Source organism: Kogia breviceps, chromosome 14 (assembly GCF_026419965.1).
Source record: "Kogia breviceps isolate mKogBre1 chromosome 14, mKogBre1 haplotype 1, whole genome shotgun sequence".
In the NCBI taxonomy this organism is placed as follows: Eukaryota; Metazoa; Chordata; class Mammalia; order Artiodactyla; family Physeteridae; genus Kogia; species Kogia breviceps.
This window is the reverse complement of record NC_081323.1, coordinates 87061765-87079425: the sequence shown is the minus strand read 5'-3', so window position 1 is coordinate 87079425 and position 17661 is coordinate 87061765. Positions and strand designations below refer to the sequence as shown.

General features: G+C 38.3%; 2 protein-coding genes across 4 annotated transcripts in view; one reads left to right on the top strand and one right to left on the bottom strand.

Moving 5' to 3' along the window:
• Positions 1-17661, bottom strand: part of RNF216 (ring finger protein 216) — a 174340-nt gene that overhangs the window by 120583 nt on the left and 36096 nt on the right. For 2 of the 3 annotated variants that reach the window (XM_059037334.2, XM_059037335.2), the window contains exons 4-6: positions 9780-10637; positions 8745-8821; positions 492-594 (exon numbers count right to left, since the gene is read on the bottom strand). In XM_059037334.2, the coding sequence (XP_058893317.1) occupies positions 492-594; positions 8745-8821; positions 9780-10637 (1038 nt within the window). The remainder of the gene's footprint in view (positions 1-491; positions 595-8744; positions 8822-9779; positions 10638-17661) is intronic. The other variant, XM_059037336.2, reaches the window with a different exon arrangement.
• On the top strand, positions 12022-13761 carry LOC131741009 (meiosis-specific protein MEI4-like). The gene is given in 4 exon segments (XM_059037491.1): positions 12022-12062; positions 12369-13158; positions 13160-13538; positions 13541-13761. Coding segments are annotated over 4 exon segments (1431 nt in total).

Below are 17661 nucleotides of genomic sequence, written 5' to 3'. Positions count from 1 at the left end.
ATTACAATGAAATAAAATATAAGAGGAATGTGCTGATGGACACGGGGACGGCCGTGTGACAAAATGGACACAGTAAAATGTTAACTTTTAATACTCCTGCTGGTGGGTATATAGGTAATCAATGGAAAAGCCTTCTGACTTTACTGTATGTTTGAAAATTTCATAATAAAATGTTAAAAAAAACCCTAAAATGATACAAATAATTCGGTCCAATTCTTGTTTATCTTAGGAACTTCCTTTGTAGGATTAAAGATATGGAGGATTTGTTTAATTCTTTGTGGGGAAGGGAAGAAAGAGTTACAATGAAAGAAGTCAAATACAGAATTCAAAGTGACTCAGAGAAATCCCACTAAAATATATATATTCTGAAATCCTCCTTTCCTGGATAGTCTTAAAAAAATGTGTCTTGACAAAGCAGTTTATTCCCTTAAAAATGATGAAAAGAGCAGAGCATTTCCAAGTAGACACTGCAAAACAAGAGCACAACTTGCCTTTATCTCATCTTGGCTGGCAAGCAGGCTGCTATTGGGATTGATAAGGACTCTATCTTCTCTCTTTGGATAATCTGGATTTTCCAGAAGAAAATTACAAAGTCTGCAAAAATAAATGACGTTACTTTCATACTGCTTCCGAATCCCACACCTGCCCATTCATTCAAATGTAATATGTGAAAATAAAGTTTCTAGACACACATTATAATTGACCTATCAGGGAATTAAAATGTTTGCAGATCAGAAAAACAAAACAGACAAAAGACAGTTACACTGAATCTCTATTTTTACTTGCTAATTTAAAAAGTAATATACATACTGATAAATATAAACTCTGAAGTTTTTCTATTAGTTGGGTATCAATATAATGAAGTCACTGAAATTCTTACTGGTTGAACCGTATGGGGAAAAGTTTGTATTACATTCACAATTAAAAACAGTTTTCTAAGAGTTAATAAACGGAACATAAAAGACCTTCTACTAATTCAATACTTCTTTTAACCCTACGGTAATAAATCCCCTTGACAATCTGAGGGATGCTCAGTTTACTGTAAGGCTGAAGGAACAGACCATGTTTGCTTAAGAAGAGAATCTCTTCATACCAGACTCACAACCTTGTCTTTTTATCACTACTATGAAATCCTTCAAAAGTAAGGATACAGAGAATAAGATAACATGAGAGATGTATCACCACCAAGATTTACAAATGTTAACTAACAAGGCCCTTCACCCTGTAACAACCAAAGAAGGCAACAAGCTGTACTCCCGGGATGATTCCACACAGACAAGTAGAGCCTGGCGGTATATGCAGCGCGAGCCACTTCAGAGCAAGGAAGCCTCCCCGTCACAGGGCGCCCGGGGCTGGCCCTCTCCTCTACCTTCCTTCCCTTGCTCCTGCAGATTCTGAAGATGACTCCACTGCCTCAAAGGTGCCCCACCATGATTCTCACTCAACTCCCTTCTCCCCAGGTCTCTCCTGTCCAGTGTCAGGAGTGCAGCCTCTAATTAAGACAGGTCTAGCAGGAAGACAGAGAAAAAGTGCTCACCTCCAGCTCCTCTTCTCACCAAGGGCTAGTGTGTGGGGACTAAAAACTAGGGAGGCATGCTTCTTTTGCAATCCCCCTCAGGACCCTCAGCACTGGCCGGAATACAAAGCCCGACTGCAAAGCCCCCTCTTCCTCCTATTCCAGGACTGGTCAGCACACCTCAACACCTTTTTCTTCATCATCACTTCCAGGAGTCCCATGCTTCTTATCGTTAAGCTCTCCTCTTCCTATCACCACACCCAGTCTCTGGAACACAATGCCAGAGGCCCAGAGAGAGAAAAAAAACCCTTTCCCATATTACAGTAGTAGGAAGGGGAGACACCCCTAGTCAAGAATTCTGAGCACCTTTCCCATTAAAAGCACTGTCACTGGCGGTGACTCTTTGTTCCAGTACAAACTGACGAGCACCACAGGGTATACAGGTCTCTGAAGGCAAACCTGAGAATTAGTCACTGTTAAGAACCCAGTACTTGTGGAGAAAGGCATGGAGTTCCAAACAACCCCTTTAACATGCACAACTGGACGTACTACAAACCAGATGTGGAATAGCTCCTCCATTCCAATCTTACCTGTTTGTAACATTCTGATAAGTGTGGCTACCACAGGCCAACAAACTGCCCCCAAACCAGGAATTTGGGGAAAGATAAAAAGGTCAAATATAAAGAATCTTCTTTAATAGAACAGCCATGCATGAGTGAAGCCAGAGGTCTCCTAAGTGGGATGCATGTTAGATGATCTGCTAGGGTGTTGGAAGACAGTAGTAAAACTTCTGTTTCTAGTTTTAAAAATCTCATCCTTTAAAATGTTCTATTTTTATGCACTTTCTAAAGTACATGCTATAGAATAGTAGGTATAATTTCTGAATCACCCCCCCACCGCATTTTAGAGGTTCTTCTCTTAGCAGTTCATTTTATATTTTCAACACTATTAAAAACTTCACATATCGAAATGCTTGTCAGAACTCAAATCTGCCCACCTACTGATACTATTTCATGCTTGATCTGACCTGACAAGCTAAAGGGTCTCGAGAAAGCACTCCCACTAAATAAGGCAGGTTAATATTCCAAGCGTTTATTCTTTAATAGTTTTTGCTGCCTCGATCCAATTTAAGTTGCACCACATGTGAGTGAAAAGTCTTAGTTAAAGCATCAAAGAGTAGGTTACCATCACAGCAGGTTCTCTGGTGAACAGGCCCCTCCTGCTAAAACGACCAGCTGGTTACATCTAAAGATGACTTAAAAGACTGCACACAAAGTGACTGACAGCCCCACAAAATACCAGCTTGCTCAACTCTGCTTTGGGCCTCCTTTCGGCCTTACATTAACAACATTCAACTTAGTTTTGAGAATTAACAACTTAGTCTCAACAGCCCAAGGACGAAAGGAAAGCAGCGTCAGGAAAATCATACTGTAAGTTTCAAAAGATTCAATACAATTATTGAACGTTCCCTTTCCTTTGGAATTCACAAGAATTTATGTTTAAGGATGAATATTTGCTTTTCAGTGATGCGAAAGGCACAGTCAGTAAGCCCCTAGAAAAAAGGACATGTATGAGACTCAGGAGGTAGGAGAACAGAATTGTCACAGAATCTGTCAATTTGATCACACTTTACCGATATTACATTGAAGAATAATTTTGCAGATATTTAAAAATATATTCATCCGTAGAATGATAGGGAAACATTATAGTATACTAAATTTCTAAAGGATTACTTTAATATTTACTATAAGTTATTCAAACTACTACTTGGTATTTCCTATTCAAATCAGTATTCTGTAACTAAATGTGCTAGGTATATACTTTATCATTTATAGTTTCTAAAATGAACAAACATTATGCTTCATAATCAGGAAACTATTAACAAAAAAAGGAATTCAATGAGACAAGAGGAGTAAACAATTCACATAGGAGGGAAATACAATTGGTAAACAAATATATGAAAAATGGTACATACCTAATTATCAAAGAAATGCAGCTAAAATATTAATTACTTTATGCCTAGTTAAAATAAGACTACTCAATATTGTTGAGGAATGATTAAACCAATTCATATACATCTCTAACAGCAACATAAACTGGCACAACTCCACAGGAAAGCTATTTGTTAGTTTGTTTGTTTTTGCTGTGCTACTTGGCTTGTGGGATCTTAGTTCCCCAAACAGGGATTGAACCCAGGCCCTCCGCAGTGAAAGCGCAGAGGTCTAACCACTGGACTGCCAGGGAATTCCCTGGAAAGCTATTTGGAAATATGTTTCAAGGATCATGAATCTATTTATAATTCCTGATCCCAAATCTTAACTTTTAGTGTTTCAGCATACAGTGTATAACAAAAAAACCGAAAAGTACTACATGGAATAATGCAGAATAATGTTTATCAGAACACTAGTGAAACTATGAACAGGAAAAAATATTTAACAAAGAGGAAAATTCAATAGAATAATTTTTATTACAGGTAATCACTAATAACACCATAAAAAATGGAAAATATTTTTTTACTTAACATTATTTCATGAAAAAGATATCCAAAACTGTATTTACCCTCCAAAAAAAATTATGTTTTCATTCTAAGAACTAAAAAGGTACGTTAAAAAAGTATCAGTTTGGACTTCCCTGGTGGCGCAGTGGTTAAGAATCCACCTGCCAATGCAGGGGACACGAGTTTGAGACCTGGTCTGGGAGGACCCCACATGCCACAGAGCAACTAAGCCCGTGCGCCACAACTACTGAGCCTGCGCTCTAGAGCCCTCGGGCCACAATTACTGAAGCCTGTGCACCTAGAGCCCGTGCTCCACAACAAGAGAAGCCACCGCAATGAGAAGCCTGCACACTGCAAGGAAGAGCAGCCCCCACTCACCACAACTAGGGAAAGCCCGTGCGCGGCAACGAAGACCCAATGCAGCCAAAAATCAATCAATCAATCAATCAATCGATCAGTTGTTTTTTTAGTTGAGTGGAAGTCTAGGAGATATTTTTCATTGTAAAAATGTAGTTATTTCTGCTCAATTTTGCTATGAATTTAAAACTGTTCTAAAATTAAAGTTTATTAATTAAAAATAATGCAGTTGTCATCATGTTGTTTACATACTCAAGAAGAAAATATTTTAAAAGCTTAGAATAAAACAGCACCTTCACTTCTAGTAATGGCAGACCAATACTCCCAAAGATGAGAAACAAGACCAAAATTTAAAAACAAAATTAAAAAATTTATACTTGAAGGTATCACTAGCCAACAGGGTGGTAAAGAAGGCCAAGTCTGGTTAAGACTAGGGGCTTGGGAGGCATGTACAAGTATGCTCATAGCTGCATTATTTGTGATAGCCAAAAAGTGACAACAACCCAAATGTCCATCAAAAGTAGAGGGAGGGCTTCCCTGGTGGTGCAGTGGTTGAGAATCCGCCTGCCGATGCAGGGGACACGGGTTCATGCCCCAGTCCAGGAAGATCCCACATGCCGCGGAGTGGCCGGGCCCGTGAGCCATGGCCGCTGAGCCTGCGCGTCCGGAGCCTGTGCTCCGCAACGGGAGAGGCCACAACAGTGAGAGGCCCGCATACCACAAAAAAAAAAAAAAAAAAAAAAAAAAAAAAAAAAAAAAAAAAGGAGAGGGAAAAATTTAATTACAGCATTTTCATACAAGTGGAATACTACTTAGCAATGAAAATGCATGAACTATAGTTATACACAGCATGAAAGAATCTCACAAACATAATGTGGAAAGAAGCCAGTCACGAGAGAATACAGATTACATGAAATCTTCATACAGCATTCAAAGATGGCAGCAATGCTCTATTTTTTGAAGATTTCTGGGTGGTGGTTACATGAATGTTTGATTTGTGATAAATTATTAAGCTGTGCATCTTTATTTTGTGCATTTTTCTGTATGAGTATTATAGTTCAAAAATAAAAAAAAATTAAGTTATACACAATCCAGAATATGGAGGAAAGGCTTGAGAAGAATGAATGGTGTGTAAAATAACAAAATGGCTTCCCTTTCCAGGAGTATGGAAGATTAAGTATCCAGGCAGTCTCCAATTGAAAGCTGCTGAATGAAATATTAAAATAAAACTTTTAAAGTACACCAATATGTTTAAGTTAGTAAGCTTTCAGGAGTCCAAACCTAAGTGAAACTGACACCCCTGAGAAATAAGCTTAACACAGGAGCTAGTTTTCCTGCGGGCGTTTGTTGATCCTAATAAACGTGAGCCCTTAGTTTTCACAGGGCGTACAGCATAAGAGAAAAAGCTCAGAGACCACATGGAAAAGCATGTCTTAACAGTGCTGCTGAGTGGATGGATGGGAAAACAAAACTCCCCCTGAGAATTTGTGAAGATTACCTAGTCCTCATGCAAGACTAAAGTCTTACTACCCAGGTAAGATAAAACTTCCAGACAACAACCTAAAGTAGTATTAGACTGACATTGCCATGAGGCACATGACAGAAGTTAAAGCAAATCCTCCTTGAAGGAACCGTTTCTATCAAGACCTCAAGTAATGTGCTCACAGTCAAAATCTACAAAATAACGCAAGGAAACAGGATACCATGAGGCCAGGAGAAACAACAGAATGATATTCACAAGAACTTCATGTGTCAGAATGATCACATCCAGAACACAAAGAAGTTATGTTTATTGTGTTTAAAGACCTAAAGTGATTAAAAATACAAACAAAAAATAAAACACTAGAAGAATGGCCTGAAGAATTAAAGAATAAAAATACTAGAAATGAAAAACATATAGAAACTGAAATTAAAAACATAACGGATGGACTTACTAGCAGATAATCCCCACTGAAAAGCCAACTGGTGAGCTAGAGATTAGACCTGAAAAATCATCTGGAATGCATCTCAGAAACAAAGAGATGGTGTTAAGAGCCATCATGGACAGGGGCTTAGAAGAAAAGTGTTACAGAAGAGGGGAAAAAGAGAACAGGGCAAAAGAATTATTTAATGAGATAGTGGCTATAAAATTTCCAGATCTGACCAATATCATCAATCTACAGCCCAGTACAGTCTATATTCTAACTGTATTGCCTTAGTGAAATATACATAAGTGCAAAAATAACTACAAAACATTGTTTACTTCACTCAGTAGAGTATTAGTACTAGTAACATCAGTACTATGTTAAAATTATTTTTTGTATATCTTAGGATAAAGAAAATACATTAATATTAGAAATTACGTTTTTAGTGGAAGAAAAAAACAACACATAAATGTAAAATTCAGAAAGATTGAGAAAAAAATTTTAATGTTAAATTTGAATGGGAAATTTTGAATATAAATTCATGATTTAAAAAAACTTATTTTCTTGGTCTGTCCTTTGAAAAGGTCCTAGAAATAATGACAGGCTAGTAGGTATGATGAGCAAGTTTAGCCCCCAAATGTTAGTTTATAAATAACAATCCGCATTCTAAGAAACCTGGGGTTCTTGGGGGAAATGACAGATTCCAGGTTTTGGGCAGAGAAGTTCAAGGTAAGCCTGGGGTAACTTGGCCTATTAGAAAGCCAGGATGTGCTCAAAGACTAATGGAGTCATGCTAAAAAGAAACAGGTGCATCTTAAGAGGCTCCTACTGGTCAAATTTAGGATAATTCAGTTTCAAAAAGAAAAAAATTGTAACTGATTATAAAGCACCACTTATACAAAACCTTTATGTCTACAGAGATTTAAAAAAGAGCACAGGGCTTCCCTGGTGGTGCAGTGGTTAAGAACCTGCCTGCCAATGCAGGGGACATGGGTTCGAGCCCTGGTCCGGGAAGATCCCACATGCTGCAGAGCAACTAAACCCATGTGCCACAACTACTGAGCCTGCTCTCTAGAGCCCGCAAGCCTCAACTACTGAAGCCCGCACACCTAGAGCCCATGCTCTGCAATAAGAGAAGCCACCGCAGTGAGAAGCCCGCGCACTGCAACGAAGAGTAGCCCTTGCTCACATCAACCAGAGAACGCCCGCGCGCAGCAACGAAGACCCAACTCAGCCAAAAATAAATAAATAAATAAAATTTTTAAAAAAGAGTGCAAGAAAAAAAAAGGCAAAATCCTCCTTACAGCAGAATGTCAGATAATCTAGGTGGTGGATACAGGGTGTTCATTTTATAGTCTTTCAACTTTTTATGTTCAAAAATTACAGGGGGAAAAAAATCAGTAACATTAAAAAAAAAGTAAGTGGGGGACTGTTCTAAATTAAAAAGCTAAACGAATACATTTGAAACTTTGATTCCATCTTGGTTTAAAAAACGTAACAGTGCCTGCCTCTGGACAGAGGGGGAGAGACAGGGCTGCCAATGGCACCAACAGTGCCTCTGTATGAATTAGAAAAAAGTACCTCCTATGGGCTGCTAACCTCAGAAGGAGGGCCCTTCCCTCTTGGTCAAGGCAGCCAGCTCCCACTTGCACCTTTGCGGAGTTCTACGGTACAGAATATAATCTTTGAGGACAGAGGTTTAGTATCTATCTTTAACTAAAATAATCTGTATTAATTAGCCAAAACTTTGATCAAGTTCAATACCTACTTCTCTTTACAAATTTACAACTGTTCCACCTCTGCATACTAGAAGGAGGTGAAAGAGTATAAGAGGAAAGAGACTTATTTTTCATTTTGTATTGTTTGGGACACTTTTATTTTTTAAAAAACATATTTATCATCTTTATAATGAAAACTAAAGAAAACACTTCCATACCTTTCTCCAAGTAGGCAGAGTGGCTACAGAATTACTTTGTTACAAATATAGGGAAGAATATGTCTTTAACATCCTGACCAAAACATGGGTAGTATCAATGCTAAGAATTATCTAAACATCTTAATTCTATAACCATGCATGATTCTATACAAGATCCAGAAAACAGTCTGTATATGACTAAAATTAGAACTCTTCTAATAGGATGATTCAAAAAGACATAATGCTAACTGAAGTAAGCCAGCAACAAAAGGACAAATATTGTGTGATTCCACTTACATGAGGTCTCTAGAGGAGCCAAATTCATAGAGACAGAAAGTAAAACAGTGGTTGGCACACGCGTGGGAGAGGGAGTGGGGACAGGTTCAGTTCAAGAAGATGAAAAAGTTCTGGAGATGGATGGTGGTGACGGTTGTGCAAAAATGTAAATATACTTAATGCCACCGAACTGTACACTTACAAATGGTTAAAATGTTTTATGTTATGTATATTTTACCACAAGAAAAAAAAAGAAAAAAAGCATGGTGGTATACTTACACATTCAAATCATAGTAGTTTTTCAAATGAATTATTTCCTCAATATACCCATGTGCTACATCTGGAAATCTTACTTCCTAGAAGGGAATAAAAAACATTATTTATATTTCATCCCCTGGAATGGTTTCAAATTGCAATAAAAACCAGATGGCAAAAAGTACATAAAATGACTAAAGACTAGAAAAGGACTGTAAAGCAGTTTTGTGTCTGGCTGAAACCTTCACACAAGGTGCCCAGACTTACCTGTCTACATAGAATATGGAATTTAGAAAGGTACGTAGAGATCACCCGGTCCTCTGCCCCCATTCTGCATGTCTATTCTATAGTCTTTCAATAAATATTGAACATCTCTGCCCAAGCAAAGGAAGTCTAAAGACGAACAAAACACTTTCTAGTGTATACCCTCAAGAAGCACACAATCTAGTAGACCAGATGAAAAAACCTGGGGGAAGAAGGGTTAAAAGACTGTTCCAAGGCAAACAGCAGCCCACAGAGCCCTGCATGACTTTCTAGGTCAGTGCTATCTAACAGAACTTGGTACAAAGATGGAAATGTTCTATTCTGTGCTTTCCAACACGGTAGCTGTTCAGCCCCATGTGGCTATTGAGCACTTATAAAATATGATTGCTGCCATCGGAAATGAAATTTAAATTTTATTTAATTGTAAGACATTTAAATTTAAACAGCCAAATGAAGCTACTGTATTGGACAGTGTAGCTCTAGGTAATCTTATAAACCTGCTTTAAGGGTTTGAATTTGGAGTTAATTCCTTTTTAAAAACTGCAGGGACTGCTCATATGACAGCACGAGGGCAACCATGATCTGCAGCTAGAATCCCAGAGGGCTTGCTGAGGGTTTAAGCATACATTCAGGAATCCTGATTCAATTTTCGAATCTTCAGTTTCTCTCCTTCTAGTCTACAAATCTAGGAAATTCAGAAAATGAAGTCCACACATACATATAATACTTTTGCAATGAAAGGAAACTCAGTATACTTAGTATGTATAATTATTTACATATCAAAATAAAACTTACTGTTTCTTTCACTAATAGTGCAATGAGTTCTTGGTCTATGTCAGGAGCCTCCTGCCCCCAAAGGTTTTCCAAATTGGGCTCCTGAGATCCTTGCAGTGGAAAGGCTGGACCTGGCTCTTCATTGTCTATTGCTAATTGTTGGTCTTCAAGCTCTCCCAGAGGATGGGCAGGTTGAGGAGAAGAAGGGCCTGGAATCCCATCCTGCTGGGGTTCTGGTCTTGGAAAAGCCGGTCTTGGAAAAGCTGACCCTGAGGGTTCATGCTGATACAACAGTGGGCCCAGTTCTACTTCAGGCTGCCGCTCCTGAGGCACAACCTGGTTTGTTATCTCACGGGGCTGTTGGTTCAGAGACTGGAAGTAAGGATGGTCTAACCAGCAGTCTTCTTCAATGGCCTGGTCATCTAGGATATCAGTTGATTCTCCGAGGTTTGATAAAAGCTCCGTCTCTGAGTCTTCAGATGACTGGTTCTGAGTGTCCAAAGGATCACTTTCTGGAAAAAGAAGGCCACCTTCTTTCAAGATAATGATTTTCTGCTCTGCTCTGTGGTTGACAATGTCATTTGTTGCTTCGTAATGACTTGGTCCAGGCTTGGGTTCTCTTTCTGTTTGTCCACTTGGCTTAATGAATTCAGAAACTCCAGGAGGCCCAAGATCTAGAAATTCACCGTAGTTATCCTCAGAATCATCCTGTGCCCCAGAACCAAACAACGAGCTGTTACACACAGAAAAAAAGCCGTTCTTATCTGATTCAAAGGCTGCTCTAGACTTTTTAGGCCTTTCTTCTCCCAATCTTTTGAGATCTTGCCACTGGGCAGCTGGTTTGATGAGATTGGGTCGTGATGTCTGAGGTTTATTTGTCTAAGAAAAAATGAAATTTTAATAATAATTCAATTTTTTTTCCCGTGTCTATACCTCCCTATGTACTTATATTGAGCTTCTGACGTAGGACAAGAAAGAAACAAAAACAAAAACACCCACCCCCATGAGACCTATTCTTCACATTTATCTTAACATTGAAATTTGGTCACACTAGTAACTGTAAGAATCAAAGCAGCCATTCATTGATTGAAGCATGACTTATAGTTTGAATTATAATTTCACCTGAGACCAGTATAACAAAAGTAACTGCATAGTAGAGAAAATAATGAAAGAATGACAACACAGTAGAGGAATGAGAAATGTTCAACAGACACACGAAAAGCAGCTAAATCTCAGTAATTCAGCAAAATGCAAATTAAAACAAGGTACCCCCCCACCCAAGACTGGCAAACAAGTTTTAGTTAGATAACTTTTTAGTTAGCATTGGTACAGATGTGGGAAAACTCCCATACTATCATTCACTGCTTGTGAATTTAGGAAAGCAATTTGGTATTATTTATTTTTTAAAAAATGTATATCCTTATGATTTGTCACTATAGTTTTCCAATATCTATTCTATAAACCCTTATGTATCCAAAGGAGGCATACTGACGGCCACGCTGCTTGCAACATAAAAAGAAAAACACTGGAGACATTCTGAAGTTAGTTCCTAAGCGAATAGTTAAGTAAACTATTATTTATCTGCTCTACAAAATACTCTCCAACTCTCCACGCCTCCAAGAAGTAGCTCTATATGTAATGAAATGGAAACCTCACCAATAAACGTTACTACGTGAAGGAAAGTTACAAAACAATACATATACAGACTGATTCTATTCTTTAAAAAAATCAAAACACACACATAAACATACCATTTCTAAAAGCATACACACACACACACACACACACAAACACGCACACACGAATACATATGAATTCAAAGAAAAAGATCTGGAAGGCTACATGCCAAACTAGTGACAAGTTTCTCTGGGAAACCTCTGGGGCAGAAGGGGCTAGTGAAGACAGACTTCAGTTTTATCTGTATTGTTTCAATTTCTATAGAGAACACAATCATATGTTATTTATAAATTTAAAAAGTGGAATGCCCAATTTTAAAGTAGCAGAATAAAGATGTCTCTGATCCTTCTCTTCTCTGAAATCACCCCAATCCAGAGAGGAGAATGAGACAAAGAACTGAAAATCTTTGATAAAACCAGCAGACACCTGCGATCCCAAATCACAATATATATGAGAAGGAGCTGATAAATGTAGTGAGAGAAGTCTAACCAGATCTTAGGCAAGGCAGAGAAAGCTTCAGAAAGGCTGAGTTTTCCAAAGTAGGTGGTGTGGCCTGGCGGGCAAAACCAACTCCTTGCTTGGAACAATGGGAACCTCCACTCCATCAGGCAGCAAGGATGTTCTGAGGTTAGACTTAACGAAGACACACGTCTCTGCTGGAGGTAGGCTGTCAGTGAGGCAGGAGGGAGAGAACTTTGAACTGGGCTGTTCTGAAACTGGCAATATCTGCCAGGCAGTAAGAAAGAAAGAAGCATACGTGCATGTAAGCACACCTCCCCCACCCGCCGCCACCCCAATGTCCTCTGTCATAGGAAGAATTCCTGCTAGCCAAGAATAGTGCCTGAGCCTTTCCCCAACATAAATGCCTGAAAAGAGCTAGTCCAGGAAAACTTCAAATGCATTCAACGTTGAGTAGTGATAAAAAACAACCAGTACACCCTTGGACCCGAGGGCGCTGCGGGGCCTTGTGGGGCACGTGGCCAGGCCCTCCCCGCCTGCTACCGGAGGGCGGAAGCCGGCGCCGGGCGGCATTCTCACTCTGGCTGGGGAGCCGCTGCCCGGGAATGGCGCAGAGCTCTCGCCCCCGCACCCCTCTCCCCGCCTGCACCTGGCGGGGGTGCCCTCCCTCCTCTGCAGGAGCCCAGAAGGGACAAAAGCCAGGATAGATGATCAAGCATGGTATTTGAGAACTTCAAAGCTGGCTCTGGCCTTGGCAATTATCCACTCAAAACCAGCAGACAAAAGCAGCAGAGAATACACAGGGCATCTTGCAAGGATGCTGTCTGGGCAGGAATCAAAGTGGAGAGCAAAAGTCAAAGCCTTGGAAGCTGAAGTTCTGCAATTACGTCAAAAACTTCTTCTGAGCAGGATTTGTTCAGGATCATTTGAGACTGGAGGTCCATCTTCCCAGTTGCAGGCTCAGGAACCTAGAAGTTCTGAAAACACTTCGACTCTGCTGGAAGATTCTGGGTGCGGTTTATCAAATGATCAGAGAACTGAACCTTCAGAGATGACCGAGCATTCTGGGGAGAGCTGCATCTCCACCCCCTTCCCACCACTGTCCATTGTGAACAGACCTTGTGCTCCTCTGGAAAAGCCTCTGTCTTCTCACATGCAGTTCTTGCAACATCTGCTTGGATTGAAGACCTTGACCCAGTCAGAGAGTCTGAAAACAGACTCAAGCCACTTTGAAAACGCCTCTTGCACAGTATCCGATTCTGTTTTTTCAGTTGCTGGATGGCTTGATCACTTTTTACCAAGAACCCAAACTTCCTGGTTCAAGCTTTTGGATCGAAGCTGTGGATACTTTAGCTAGACTGATCAGTGATTGTAACTTATCTAATCATATTCTTAAAAAGCGTTCCAAGAAGTTGGAAGAATTTGAGAAGACCCTGCTACAGGTTATTTTAAGGAACAGCCATATCAATCGCTTTCCGGTGCAGCATTATGTCTCTCAGAGTCTGGTAACCCTGGGAAGTTTCAGCCTGTTGAGAAAATCTATAATATCTCTGCTTCTGTCAGAAGTAAACAGCTTCGCTGATGATCTGAGTGCCATCAATCAGGTGCAAGCCAGTTACAATGTGACACGCTATGAAAATATTTTCTCTGGGTTCTGGAACAACTACTTCAGAAGGAAACCAAAGAAGGCAACACTTCAAGAATAGGGCAAGAGGATCAAGAAATCGAGAAATTTCTTCAAAAGCATGATGAAACTATTTTGCAACTCTCGAATGCATTTCCTTTATTTACTTTTTATTTATGGAGACTGGGCACTCTCTTGAACTCAGCAGAGACAGGAACTGTTGAAAATAACTCTCTTCCTTAGCAATTTACCAAATATCAGAAGCATACTAAAGTTGAATATATGAAGATCTTGGGCTTAACAGATTTTCAAGAATATTTTTAAATGAGCATTTTAAATGTATGTCTAATATAATCATTAATTCAATTTAATAGTCTTAAATTGTGTATAAAAGATTATGAGTCATGTTTCTATACTAAAATCAGCCAGTTTCAGTTGAGAATGCCGTCCTTATTTTTATGGAACGATATCTTACAATATGTTACTCAATACAGTCTAGCTCTGTTATTCAATTAATGGACCATTGTCTTTTATTAAAACGTTACACTTTAAAAGATTTTCATGTAATAGATGCTAAAAGGTAACAGAAGAGATCTTATGTTTTGTTACTTTATCAACGGAGCATTTAAGTGGTTATGAGATTTTTTTTAAACTTTTCTTTCTTAAATAGTTTCACTTATATAATTTTCTGTTGTCTTAGAGGGGCCTCACGTAGAAGGAGAAAAGTTTTTAACATTTGTAAACCTAATGGCCTTTAATTTCATATAATCAACATATTTGTCAAGTCCTTCTGAAAATACTAATTAGTTAAAAATGTTGTTTTTCAACAAATTGTTTATTTTGATTCTGTTGATTATATAATGTATTCCTGTTGTTAAAATGTAGTTGTTATGTGTAATTAAGTCTAACATCTGTCTAGAAATATACTTTATATTTATTAAAAGTATATTTATACTTAAAAAAACAAACAAACAAAAAAACAACCAGTACAGAAACTATATTAAGATATCTAACTATTGAAAAAAGAAGTGGTAGATGAGCAACACATATGATAAAATCAGTACTACACAGTGAACAAAATGAGAAAAGAGAGAAGCAGGAACACAAAGAAGTAATGAAATAATCAGCCATTTAATATAAATGTTCTAAATCATGGTTTTGTAGAAATAAGGTAACCATCAAAAGCTGGGAGGGGAAATGGAGAAGCTGAGGGTCAAAAGATACACTTAAAGCTAGTAAATCAACATATAAGGACATATGTAAGGACAGCAGTTGAAAGTATAAATGCAAGTACTAGAAGAACTAAAAACAAACAAAAAAAACCTAAGGATAAAAACCTTTCAAATTATCAGCAAGGACACATCCCCTAAAATAAATAAAATAAAACCTCAAAAATGCGGGGAATATAGTGAAAGATCATTTTTAAAAGCAATAAAAATATAAAGTATATTAAACACTATGAGAGAACTAAAAACAAAGTATAATGGTCACATTAATAAATATAAATTAGATTAATTCACCTATTTAATTTAAAAGTCTCTTTAAATAGAACCACTAGGCAAAACCCAACTAAATAATCAACTACAGGCATACCACAGAGATACTGCAGGTTTGGTTCCAGACCACTGCAATAAAGCGAATATCCCAATAAAGTAAGTCTCATGAATTTTTTGGTCTCCCAGTTCATAGAAAAGTTATGTTTACACTATACCGTAGTCTATTAAGCATGCAATGGCATTATGGTTAAAAAAACAATGTATATATTTAATTTTTAAAAATGCTATTGGAAAAATGGTGCCAAAAGACTTGCTCAATGCAAGGTTGCTACACACCTGCAATTTGTTAAAAAAAAAAAAAAAAGAGCAATATCTGCAAAGCACAGTAAAATGAGACATGCCTATATACAATCAAGAGTTACTAGACCACTGTGATTCAGAAAGCACGTGGACAAAGACACCAAAGTGGATTTCTGATTCTAGTAATGGCATGCTAGATCATTCAGATCAACCCTTCTACTGAGTAAAAGCAGAAACCCTGGTCAAAATACCAAAGCAAAACCAAAACATCTACTTGAAGGCCTCAGGATACAGGAGGAAGAAATCCAACAAAATAAGCTACTTTTCTTCTACAGATGCATTTGCCAATCCCAGACCTGGATGAAGAATGAGAAGGTTGAATGATTGGTATCTTTTTTGAGGAGCTAAGTGCACAAAATCTGAATTCAAAACACACCATGGGGAGGAGTTCTGGTAAATCTCAAGCTCTAGGGTCATTCCTTGAAGGGTACACACCACTGAAGTAAGGGTAAACCAGAAATATGCTGGACCTCTCAGAAGCTGAATCCTAGTTTCAATAGTTTAAATCCCTGGATCTGAGCTTCCTGGTCTCCCAAACCTTCTTTGAGAAACAAATATAGGCCCTCTTTGAAGAAAGATAACACCACCTAGAACCTCAAAATTTTCATATATAGTGATACTACTATTCAACAAAAAATAACCAGGCATATAAGAAGTTGACGCAACATAATAGAAAACCAAAACCAAGAGAAGTAATAGACAACAGAAACAAATCTACAGTGATTCCAAATAGTGAAGTTATCAGACATGGATTCTAAAATAACATGCTTAGCATGTTTAAGGAAATAAAAGTCTAGATTGAAAGTTTCACCAGAGAACTAGAAACTGTTACAAAGAAAGAAAAAAAATAAACTATCAAATGGAAATTCCAGAATGTAAAAATACAATAACTGAGATCAGTAATCAATGGATCAGTGCACAGCATTTTAAATAAACACAGTTGAAAAGAAAAATTAGTGAACGGAAAGACAGGTCAGAAGAAAATAGCCAGGATAATGCATAGAGACACAAAATGACTGAAAATTAGATAAGAGAATAGGAGACATAAAGAATAATACAGTGAAAAGGTTTTACCCAACTATGTAACTAAAGTTCTAGAAAAAGAGAAGAGAGATAAGAAGCAATATCTGAAGATAAAATACAAATATTCAAGCAGAGCAGCAGCTTGATTTCATTTCTGAGGATCTAAACTGGATAATTAAAAAAAATCCAAACAGAGACCTAGACACAGCAATAGGAAGATTGTAGAAATGAGATACAAAGATAAAAATTTAAAGCAGCAGCACACATTGCTTTTAAAAGGAAAAAGACTGACTGACTTTTCAATGGAAAAATGGAAACCAGATGGATAAACAACAAGGTCACACTGAAGAGCACAGAGAACTATATCAATATCCTATGATAAACCATAATGGAAAAGAACAAAAAAAATATATATATATGGGCTTTCCTGGTGGCGCAGTGGTTGAGAATCTGCCTGCTAATGCAGGGGACATGGGTTCGAACCCTGGTCTGGGAGGATCTCACATGCCGCAGAGCAACTAGGCCTGTGAACCACAACTACTGAGCCTGCGCATCTGGAGCCTGTGCTCCCCAACAAGAGAGGCCGTGATAGTGAGAGGCCCGCACACTGCGATGAAGAGTGGCCCCCACTTGCCACAACTAGAGAAAGCCCTCACACAGAAACGAAGACCCAACACAGCAAAATAAATAAATAAATAAACTCCTACCCCCAACATCATCTTTAAAAAAAAAAAAAAAATAGGGCTTCCCTGGTGGTGCAGTGGTTGAGATCTGCCTGCTAATGCAGGGGACACGGGTTCGTGCCCTGGTCTGGGAGGATCCCACATGCCGCGGAGCGGCTAGGCCCATGAGCAATGGCCGCTGCGCCTGTGAGTCTGGAGCCTGTGCTCCGCAGCGGTGAGAGGCCTGCATAACGCGCGCAAAAAAAAAAAAAAAAAAAAAAAAAAAAAAAAAATATATATATATATATATATATATGTATAACCGAATCACTTTGCTGTATAGCAGTAATTAACACAACACTGTAAATCAACTATATTTCAATTAAATAAATCAAAAAAAAATGGAAGCAAAAAACACTGGAATAGTATCTTGTGTTAAAAGAAAATAACTGACACATTGAATTCTATACTCAATGAAAATATCAGATTTACCATAAAGAAAATCCTAAAGAGTGTTCTTTAGGTAGAGTAAAAATAATCTGTTTTAAGGCCAGAGATGCAGAAAGGAATAAAGACCAACATAAAAAGATAAATATCTGGAG